The sequence below is a fragment of the Thamnophis elegans genome, chromosome Z, assembly GCF_009769535.1.
Source record: "Thamnophis elegans isolate rThaEle1 chromosome Z, rThaEle1.pri, whole genome shotgun sequence".
NCBI lineage: Eukaryota > Metazoa > Chordata > Lepidosauria > Squamata > Colubridae > Thamnophis > Thamnophis elegans.
In genome coordinates, this window is record NC_045558.1 from 2,388,204 (window position 1) to 2,399,876 (window position 11,673).

General features: G+C 46.6%; 1 protein-coding gene across 1 annotated transcript; it reads left to right on the top strand.

The window, feature by feature from the left end:
- Positions 1 to 487: 487 nt before the first annotated feature.
- Positions 488 to 10,960, top strand: BPNT2 (3'(2'), 5'-bisphosphate nucleotidase 2). The gene is made up of 5 exons (XM_032238062.1): positions 488 to 952; positions 3,061 to 3,220; positions 5,018 to 5,113; positions 8,636 to 8,797; positions 10,136 to 10,960. The coding sequence occupies exons 1-5, from the start codon at positions 587 to 589 to the stop codon at positions 10,405 to 10,407; spliced, it is 1,056 nt and encodes a 351-aa protein (XP_032093953.1). The 5' UTR covers positions 488 to 586; the 3' UTR covers positions 10,408 to 10,960.
- The last annotated feature ends 713 nt before the right edge of the window (positions 10,961 to 11,673 follow it).

Genomic DNA, 11,673 nt, shown 5'->3' on the forward strand with positions numbered 1-11,673 from the left:
CAGAGAGAGAAACAGACGCGCACACACACATTTTTTCCCCATGCTTTCCTCGTCCTTCAACTTTTTCAACCGTTTTCAAAAATTTATTCCGCCAGTAATTATTATTATTATTATTATTTTTGGAAGGGTCAGAACAGGAGGCGGCTCAGTTGGGGAAAGCGACGGCTAGCCAACGTTTTCCGTTTTCCTTCCCCTGGAAGCGAACCCAAACCTCCCAACCGCGGCCGCTCTCTCCCTGCTCTCTCTATCACCCTTCTATCCCTGTCGTGTTCCAATGAAAAGGAGGGGGAAGAGCTCCCGAGTGACGTCATTGCCAGGCGCCAACTCCTGCGGCGTTGAGAATGAGGGCTTTTGGCTGGCTTGCGTGAGCGCGCCGGAAACGCAGGCCCCGCACCGGTGCTGAGCTTTCCTCCGCCTCCCTCCCCCCCCTCCCGCGCGCGCGCACAGAGGGAAAACCTCAGCGGCGTTGGGAAGAGGGGCGGAAGTGACGTGTCGGCGCTGATACGCGCGCCGGAAATGCAGGCTCCGCGCCGCCCCTGAGGCGCCATGGCTCCTCTCTGAGGTAAAAAAAAAAAAAAAGGCGACCATGGCGCCGATGGGGATCCGGCTTTCCCCGCTGGGGGTGGCCGTCTTTTGCCTGCTGGGCCTGGCCGTGCTCTACCACCTCTACTCGGGCTTCCTAGCCGGCCGCTTCGCCTCGTTTATCTTCGGCGGGCCTCCCGCTCCGGCCGGCGTCGGCGCTTTGGTGGACTTGCGGGAGTTGTTGGCGGCATCGGTGGCGGCGGCGGTCCGCGGCGGGGTCGAGGTGCGGCGGGTCCGCGAGGGGAACGTGCTCCACGCCCGGGCTAAAGGCAAGACCCGCGAGGGGGCCGAGGAGAAGATGACCAGCGGCGATCTCCTCTCCAACCGAAAGATGTATTTCCTCCTCAAGGCCGCCTTCCCCGACGTGCAGGTGAGGGGAGGACTCCAAAGCCCATCCTCCGCCTCCCTCTGTGTGTGTGTGTGTGGTGTCAGGGGGTTGGGCAAAAGGGCGGGGGACGCCGCCCCTGCAGAACAGGCTTTTCCAAGCCAGGCAAAGGAGAAAGCTGCTTGGACTGCAATTCCCGGAATTCCCCAACCAGCCATGCCTGCAAGGAAAAGCCAGGTGGAGTTCAACTCCCATGATTCCCAGCCAGCCAGGCATGCAAGGGGAAGCTTGGTTGGACTACAATTCCCAGTATTCTCCAGCCGACGTGCTTTAAGTGGGGTGGGGGTTCAGCTCCCATGATTCCCAGCCAGCAAGGCGTGCCAGGGAGAAGCTGGCTGCCGGATTGGAAACAGGAGATGTGGATTTCAATCAACGTTGAAGGTGCGGCCTCATTTTATGTCGAAAAGCTTGCATAACAACGTACCGGCTTGTGCAACACAAATGTAGGGATGGGGCAAGCAGAAAGCAGAAGTTGAACATTGTTGTAACCCGCCCATTTCTACATATTGCCGTAACATCAAGTGTCTTTTATTTTGTCCCAAAGTGAAGCAATACCTGGCCAATGAGTTTCCCAAAAGAGACCATTCTGAAAACACAGCTAATCCTCGACTTACAACGCCAATGATGTGCCCCAATTTCTGTGGCCAAGCGAGACATTCCTTTCCTGCTGATTGATGGGTTTTCTTGCCACATTGGTTCAGGAAATCACTCTACAGGCCGTCATCAACTTACAACTGCAATGGAGCCCCCGGTGAAGCGAGACGTTGGTTAAGTGAACTCAGCCCCATTGAATGACCTTTCTTGCCACCGTTGTTAAGCGAATTTCCGCGATTGTTAAAATGAATCTGGCTTCTCCCTTGACGTTGCTTGTCAGAAAGACCTTTGGATGCAGCAACGGTCATAAGTATGAAGCAGTGGCCAAGTGTCTGAATTTCAATGACACTATTAGGGGCGGGCTGCAAACATTGCAACGCTGAACACGTGACTCTTTTTTTTCAGGGGCGCTGTCATTTGGAATGACCACTAAATGAGCTGTCGTAAATCAAGCATCTCCTGTTGTTAAATGAGTCAATTGGTTGTTAAGTGAATCTGGATTTCAAACCAGGTCACAAATAGGGAATGACGTGACCCTGGGATGCTGCAGCTGTCGTAAGTATGAGTCAGCTGTCAAGCATCCGAATGGAAAGGATGGGATCGCGGGGATGCTGCAACAGTCATAAGTACAAATCATGCTCCTGAGTCACGGTTTTTAGCATTGTAATTTGTAACTGTCACTAAACAAGCAGTTGTAAGTCGAGGACTACTTGTACAGAATTTGGAACTGCCTGTAAATGGGTTTTAGTTGGGGGCAAAAATAGCATTTCCATGGGAAGCCTTATTGGTTTCATGTTTCAAAGCACTTTCCTTGGTTAACATTATATGACGCTATATTCCAGGACGTCGTTAAGAAGAAAATGCATTGTAGATTGTGGAGTCCTCATTGATCTCCAAGTTTTGTCGGTCAGTTGTTCCTTGCAGACGTTTTGTGACCCAACTGGGAAACTTCATCAGGGCTAGAAGGAAGCGGGGTTAATGGAGAGAAGGAGGAGGACGACTGTGGGGTCGATGGTGCTCTGTGAGCTTGGATGTTTTGTTTGGCTCAGCTGGGGAATATTGTCAGTACCAGAGGGGGCTATATAAATAGAGCAAACCCACACTTTTTGTTTTAGCGCTGATGACGTTATCTAATTGGATCATGAAACATCTGCAAGAAAACCAACAAGCTCAGAAAGCACCAAGAACTACAGTTATCCTCCTCCTCCTTCCTTGAAGCACTGATGCCATCCCCTAGTTAGGTAACGGCCAAGATCAGAGAATAGCAAAAACCCCACAGCCTTCCTCTTCTTCCTCCTCCTCCTCCTCCTTTGCTGACTTCACTCCCTTCTACCATTGATGCTGTTCTCTACTTTGGTAATAAAACGCCCACAAGCCCACCTCGAGGCTCAGAGAGTATCACAATAGTTGTGTGCCCTGTGGTGCACAACTATTCTCTTCTAATGGGATAAGTGCACCTCCATTGATTTGACGACAGTACATACGTCCTTTCCCTTTAGATAAACAGCGAAGAACACGTGGACGAAAATGACCCAGAGGTCGTCTCCTGGGACCACACCATTCCCGACGATATCACGAGGCAAGTCCAGCCAAAGTTGGTTCCAGCCGAGAGTGTCACCATATGGATTGATCCCTTGGATGCAACTCAGGAATACACAGGTAACAATGACTCAAGACAAACTCTGAGATATATTTATCTGTCTGTCTATTAATCTTCTAAATATTATCATCTAAATATTATCTACCGTGTTTCCCTGAAAAACGACAGGATCTTATTTTCTTTTTACTTACAAAATATGGCCTTGGGCTTATTATAGGGGAGGGCTTATTGTTTTGGGGTTGCCGGGCGGCTGCTCCCTTGCGAACTGGCTCCTGAAGAGCTGGGCACAGCCTCAGGGGCGAAGCAGCCATGAGGTGACCAAGCTCACGAGCAACTGCCTCTCCAGCCGGGCAGAGCACCATTCACTGACCTAGGGGGTATCCCTTAGGCGCCAAGCCACGTGGCGCTCTGCCCGCTCCCAAGCTCCCATGGCTTGGCACATTCGGGATACCCCCGGGGTCAGTGCTCTGCCTGGCTGGAGAAGGGGTTTGCCAGGCGGTTGCTTGTGAGCTTGGTCACCTCATGGCTGCTTCGCCCCTAAGGCTGTGCCCGGCTCCTCGGGAGCCAGTTTGCAAGGGAGCAGCCGCCCGGCAACTCCCCTGTCTGGCCAGGCAGAATGCCACTCCCCAACCTAGCGGTATCCCGAAGGCGGCAAGCAATGTGAGCGCCTTTCTCCCCCCCAGCTCCTGCGGCTTGGTGCCTTCTGGATACTGCTGTGTCGATGAGCGGTGCTCTGCCTGGCTGGAGGGTGGGGGTTGTCAGGGGGTTTATTTTCAGGGGTGGACATATTTTTGCCCACGCGAAAAATGTGGCAAGGCTTTAGTTTCAGGACAGGTTGTATTTTCGGGGAAACACGGTATCTACATCCAACCATCCATCCATCCATTCATAATATTATTTACTTTTCTGTCTATAATTTATCTTCTAAATATTTGCTTGTCAGTCTGTCTGTCCATCCATCCATAATATTATTTATTTGTCTGTCTATCTCTATAATTTATCTTCTAAATATTAGCTACTTATCTATTTACCGTATCTATCTACCAGTATCTGTCTATCTATCCTTCTAAATAGTAAGTTTTTTCTTTCTTTCTTTCTTTTCTTTCCTTCCTTCCTTCCTTCCTTGCTTCCTTTCTTTCTTTCTTTCTTTCTTTCTTTCTTTCTTTCTTTCTTTCTTTCTTTCTTTCTTTCTTTCCATTGAAGATTATCAATCATAAGAAAGAAAAAAGATGAGATTCAAATTCCAAAGCCCTCTGTTGCCAAACTATATAACGGCCAAGTGAGTTTTGCCCTGTTTGACTTCCCTGGCCAGATTATTTTTTTAAGTGAATCCCTGCAGTTGTTAAGTGAGTCACATGGTTGCTAAGTGAATATATATTAAATTCTGTTCATTACCGTCGTAGACCAGAGACCAGAACAGATAAAAACCCTTGGCGAATCTCCAGTTAAAAATTCTAGAGTAAAATAATACATAATAGGTAAAATCTATGATAAAATCTGTCAATTCCACATGGCCTTAACTATACTAAAATAACAATTCATGGGGACTTTCCTGTAGCTGTTCAGTTAGTCACATGGTTGTTCACTCAAATTACTTGTCAGAAGGTCGCAAAAGTGGATCACGTGACATTCCCCCTCCCTTGGATTAAAGGCGAGTCAGTTGCCTGAATTTTGATCACATGACTATGGAGACATCATAAGGGTGAAAAACCGGTCCTGAATCGCTTTTTATCAGATCCGTGGCAACTTTGAGCGGTCACTAAGTGAACCACAGTAAATTGAGGACTACCTGAAATGTTTATGTTTGCTTCATTTTCACACGGACGTGATGCGTGGGTGTTTTTTACATTTTCCAGAGAATCTTTCCCAGTACGTCACCACGATGGTGTGCGCGGCGGTGGACGGGAAGCCAGTCATCGGTGTCATTCATAAGCCATTTTCTGAATATACCGGTAAGTGGTTTACCGATAGAGATTCTCGGTCATGGATGCTTTTTTCAGGAGGCAACTGGACTTTCTTGGGATTTTTTTTTTTAAAGACCTTTTGCTTCCCATCTGAGAAGCTTCTTCAGCTCTGAAAGGACATTGGAAGGATTTATACTCCTTGCAGACAGCTGGTCATTTGCATCTTTTAGAGCAAGGGTGTCAAACTCAATTTCACAGAGGACCACATCAGGGCTGTGGTTGACCTTGGGAGACGAGGACGGCGGGCATGCTGAATTTGGTGAGTGTGGCCAACTGGGTGGGCATGGCCATCTTGACATCACTCACTGAGCATGGCTGACTGGGTGGGCATGGCCAGCTTGATGTCATTCCCCAAACTGCTGGCCTGATGTTTTTCTTCGCATTGGGTTGACCGGGCCGAAGCAGGCCAGCCCCTTACATTTTCCAGGACAGCCCCACAGGCCAGATCCAGCCCTCGGGCCTTGTGTTTGACAACCTAGTTTTAGAGGGTCACTAAGGCCACCTGGAGGCTTCTCTGTGTCCTCAGGGTCACCTGAGTAGTGCAAATGGTTCCTGTAGTCTGCAATTTTTTCCCCTCGGGAAACCCATTCCTACTACCACACCATTCAAAGGGTCTTCGACCCAAATTGTATAGCTAAACGTCTGTAGAGATTCTCGGTCATGGTTGTCCCAAAGGTGCTTTTTTCGGGAGGCCACTTGACCTTTCTTAAGAGTTTTTTATTTGAGGACGTTTCACTTTCTCATCCTGTCAGAACTGAAGAAGCTTCTTGCATGAGAAACAAAATGTCCTCGAAGAAAAAAATAAAAGACAGTCCAGTGGCCTCCTGAAAAAGCACCTTGGGATGGTAAGTGGCTTCTTTGTTTCAACGCAACAAGGTTTTTTTCAATTGTTATTTGGAGTTATGGGGCACGAAACCAGGGTTTCTGAACCTTGGCAAGATGTCTGGACCCCTACTCTAAAGAGTCTTAAAAACCAGTGCGGTATAATCCAGACTCTGCCTTATTAAAGACGGTTGGATATTGTGCAGACTATTAGTTAAGTAACAAAAGAGAAGATGTGTACCTTAGGATTGAACTATGGGGGTCCTTGCTGGTTTTTCTTGGCAGATGTTTTGGGATCCAAAGGGATAACATCCTTCGTGCTAGAAGGGAATGGGGTTTGCAGAGCAGAGGGGGAGGAGGAAGACTGTGAGCTGGTTTTTGCTCACTGAGCTGGGTGGCTTTCTTGCAGACATTTCACGACCCAGCTAGAGAACACCATCAGTGCTAGAAGGGAATAAAGTTTGGGGGAGGAGGAGGAAGAAGGGAAGAAAGAAAGAAAGAAAGAAAGAAAGAAAGAACAAGGAAATCTGTAGGGTCCTTGGTGGTCTCTGTACTTGATACAGGTGTTTCATGACCCAACTAGGTAACATATTCAGTGGTAGAAAGGGCGGGTTTGCAGAGAGGAGGAGGAGGGGAGGACAAGGAAGACTGTGGATCCTTAGTTCTCTCTCGGCAGATGTTTCGTAACCTGATTAAGTAATATGTGCTACAAGGAAGTGAATTTTGCAAGGAGGAGGATGTGGTGGTGGAGGAAGGAAAAGGAAGAAGAGGAGGAGGAGGATTGTGGGGTCCTTGGTGCTCTCTGAGCTGGGTGGTCTTTCTTGCAGACGTTTCATGACCTGACTAGGGAATATCACCAGTGCTAGAAGGGGGCTTCATGGAGATGAGAAGGTTGGAGGGAGAGGAAGAGGAGGACTGTGGTCTTTTGTGGTCACTGAGCTTAGTTCTTTTTCGTAGCAGAGATTTCATGACCCAACTAGGTAACACCATCAGTGTTAGAAGGGAGAGGGGTTTGTGAAGTGGAGGAGGGGGAGGAGAGTAAGAAGGGGGAAGGAGGAGAAGGAGAATGACATTGTGGTTTTTGGTGCTCTCTGAGCTGGGTGGTTTTATAGACAGACAGACAAGATTGATTTAGATATAGATTTATAGATATAGTTATAGATATTTTGATAATATATAGAGATATGGTGGGTAGATGAGATATAGATATAAGTAAGTATAAGTATAATCTTTATTGTCAATACAACGAAATTGAATATATAGATAAGGTGGATAGATTTTTATATACACGCACATACACAAACAAACACATGTACACATATATACACATACACACACACCGTATTTTTCGGAGTACAAGATGCTCCGAAGTATAAGACCCACCTTGTTTCTGCCTCTGCCTCCCAGCAATTTGTCTCCTTGCAGCAAACAGCAAGTTTCACTTTCAATTTCAGTTTAAGCATGGGCCTCCCAATGATCAGCTGTTTCAGGCTGCAGGGATTGCCATAGCCCAGGGATGGTGAACCTTTTTCTTACGGTGTGCCAAAATTGCATCCGTGCATGCTATAACGCACATGCTTACTCAATTCTCCCTGCGCACCTGCCCCCCCCCATTCCTGCAATAATACCCCTCCCCAGGCTGAAGAGGCTTTCCTGAAGCCTGGTGAGGGCGAAAAGCCCGGAAATGGATCATTTTCTGCCCCCCCCCCCCCCCCCCCGGCTTCAATAAAGCCGCTGGAGCCTGGGGATGGCAAAGACAGACTCCCCCAGCCCCCTAGAGGCCCCTTGGAAGCCAGAAACAGATCATTTCCGAACTTCTGGTTGGGCCGTTGGGGCCTTTTTCCCCACTCCCCAGCCTCTGGAGGCTTTCCTGAAGCCTGGGGAAGGTGAAAAATGGCTACAATGGCCCAACCGGAAGTTCGGGAACAAGCTTCCAATTGGCCTCTTAGGGCAGTTTTTTGCCCTCCTCAGGCTTTGGAGGCGAAAACTGCCTTCCATGGCCCTCTGGAAGGGCGGAAAATCAGCAGGCTGGCACGCCACCAAATATGGCTCCACATGCCACAGGTTCGCCATCACTGCCATAGCCTATTGTTGCTCTGTAAGCCCCATTTTCTCAGTTTGCTGCAAGGAGGTAAATTTCTGGGAGATAGAGGCCAAAGGATGAGGGCTTGTGGTTGTATAGGGCTACAATCTGTGTATAAGATGCACCCAAATTTTCACCCTTTGTTGGGGGGAGGGAATGTGCATCTTATACTCTGAAAAATACGGTATATAGATACAGATATAGATATTGAGATAATAGAGATATAGAGATATAAATATGGTATGTATGTATGTAGGTAGGTAGGTAGAGAGAGAGAGAGAGAGAGAGAGAGAGAGATTGATAGATGATAGATAGATAGATAGATAGATAGATAGATAGATAGATGATAGATAGATAGATAGATAGATAGATAGATAGATAGATAGATAGATAGATAGATGAATATTGAATATAGAGATATTTAGATAATATAGAGATATTGATATGGTAGTTAGATGAGAGAGATTTAGATATAGATATTTAGATGATATAGATAGATTTATAGATGTATAGATTGATTGGTAGATGTAGATAGATATAGATATATATCTCATTTGAAAGCTATGATAATCAACATCCTCAACTGGTGATTTGCTGTTTTCCAGCTTGGGCGATGGTGAATGGCGGGTCCAACGTTCAGCCCCGCTCTTCCTACAATGAGCGGACGCCGACCATCATTGTGTCGCGATCTCATGAAGGGCAAGTTAAGCAGGTGGCATGGCAGAGCTTCGGCAACCAAACCGCCATCATTAAAGCCGGTGGAGCTGGTGAGTGAATTCAGATTTTTCTTTTCTTCAGATTTCTGGTGGCAAGTCTGTGAGCAGGCAGAAAATTTCTGAGACATTCGGAAAAACTCCCAATCTCTCTTTGGAAATGTTTGCCTGGTAAAGACTATGATTAGTTCCTCAAATTGCAACAGTTCGGTTAGTGTCCATTGAAAGTTACGACGTCCCTGGTAAAAGTGACTGGACTGTTATTCTTACTGATGACCATTGCAGCCTCCCTGCGGTCATATGATCAAAATTCATACACATGGAAACCAACCTGTGTTTGTGACCGTCTCTGGGTCACATGGTCCCCTCTTACGATATTCTGAGAAGGAGGAAACCAGGTTATCTTAACAACCATGTGACTTAGGGAATAACTGCGGTGATTCATTTACCAACTAGGGCCAGAAGGGCCGTCAAATGGAGCAGAATTCATTCAGGCAATGTCTCACTTAGCAGCGGAAATTTTGGGTGCAATTGTGGCTGTATGTTGAGAACTGTCTGTATAGCTCCTGAAGTTTGAGAGAGAGATGAATTAAGTCCATCATGCCTTCTGTTTGCCACTAGGGGGTGCCAGGATATCCCGGGATACAGGCACTCCTGAACTTACAACCGTTTGGTTTAGTGACCGTCAAATGTTACGATGGCCCTTTTTCACACTTAACGACCATTGCAGCATCCCCAGGGTTCACCTGGTTAAGATTCAGAGGGATAAGCAAAGTCAATGGGGAAGCCTAGATTCACTTAGCAACCAGATTGCTCACTGAACGACTGAAAAGTGCTAAAATGGGGCACAATTCCCTTAACAAATGTCTCACTTAGCTACATTAATTTAGGACTCAATTTGGCTGTGCTGACTTAACAACTGTGATGATTCAAATGATGGAGTGAGTTTTGCTCTATGCTACGACCTTTCCGGCCACCATTGTTAAGCAAATCACTGCAGTTGTTAAAGTTAGCGGCACGGTCGTTAAGCGAATCTGGCTTTTCCCCAATGACTTTGGCTGTCCAAAGATCATAAAAGGGGATCGTGTGACCCCTGGGATACTGCCGCCGTCGTAAATATGCATCAGGTGCAAAGTGTCTGAATGTAACTCGAATGACCCTGGGAATACCACGACGGTCATAAGTGTGAGAAATGGTCAAAAGTGTGAAAAAGGTTGTGTGAAAAAGGGTCGTAAGTCCTTTTTTTCAGTGATGCGGCCTGTTTGAACCATCACTAAGTGAATTGTCGTAAGGGGAGAATTAACTGTGTATTGCTAAAACTCCAAAAATCTGCCATCTTTCCAATTTTAAATATTTTTTTATTTTTATATCTCTCTTCCCCCCCTCCCCAAGGATACAAAGTTTTATCTCTCCTCGATGTGTCCGAAGCACACCAGGAGAAAGCCGACGTCTACATCCACGTCACCTACATAAAAAAATGGGACATTTGTGCCGGCAACGCTGTGCTGAGGGCCCTCGGTGGCCGCATGACCACCTTAGCTGGGGAGGAGATCACCTACACGGGCTCGGACGGTAACGAAGGGGGACTCATTGCCAGCGTCCGGATGAACCACCAAGCCCTGGTTGAAAAACTCCCTGTCCTTGTCAAAACATCACGGAATTGAAAGGGGGGGATAAAACCCTGTGCGAGCTAGTTAAAATGAATCCGGTGAAAGAGGAGGATGGAAAGTGAGGGGGCTTCTTCAGGACCGGAATCTTGCCATGGCGTTTGGAGAAGATGATCGAAGCGCAGGAGGGATGGGCTTCGGAGTCCATCCCTTTTCATTTTTAAATTTTGAGACAATTCTCTTGGCCGAACGCTACCGAGAAATCAAGAGATGGCTTCTTTGTCTGTAATGAAATCTCTGGATTTCTTTGTAACGTCTGGAAGCATTTGGATATTATTTCTTCTTTTTTTTCGGGATATGATATGATTTCCTCCTGACGGAGGGTCCTAACTGAAGTAATGAAAAGAAGGAACCCGGCTTTTAAGTGTACTTGAAAATGCAAACCAGCGTCATGTGGCGGAGGGCTACTCCCCCCAGCCTCTCTCCCTCTCTCTGGGTTTTAATTATTTTTACTATGAGAACATTGTTTTGTTCGCCCATGTGTCATTGAGAAGAACGGTGTGCCCTGTGCGGTTCCCGACTACTGAATATTATTGCCGTGATAAATCCATGTGTGGTCCAGAAAGGTTTTTTCCCCCCGAGCTTCTGATGTAAGGCACGCCTTTGATCATTCAGCTCTTTATGCAAAGGATCCTGTGTGTGTGTTGTGTGTGTGTGTGCACGTGTGTGTGTGTGAAACAAATCATTTGATTAAATATACTATAGATAGGTAGATAAATATAAGCAAAGGATCATATATACAAATATATATATGATCCTTTGAGATGTATATGTACAGTATTTTTCAGAGTATAAGACACATTAGTTTTTGGGGAGGAAAATAAGGGGGGGGGGAATTATGCCTGTTCCCATAACACCAGAAAAGCAAACAAACACAATAGTATAATAAAATGAACTTTTTTGCCAACACCCCCTTAAATTAAATTAAGCTTAATATGACTGGGCGTTCAGCCAAAAGCACTTCACATTTAGTAAAATGTAACAAAGCTGAATTAACAAACCAGCCCAGTCTTGCCTGCCATTGAGAAAACTCAGCCATAAAGAGATTATCCTTAAAGGGATTATCCCCAAAAGAATAGAAATCACTTAGCCACAGGAACTGTCAGTCTTCAAATCTTAGTTAGTTTAGTTAGCTTCTCCCAGCTGGAATGAACCCTGAAATGAAGCTTTTTTTCCCCAACGAGTTAGCACCTCAGGTCTGAAAAAACTACATTCCCAGTACAAGACTTAACCAAATTTCCACCTTTTTTAAGGGGGGGGGGG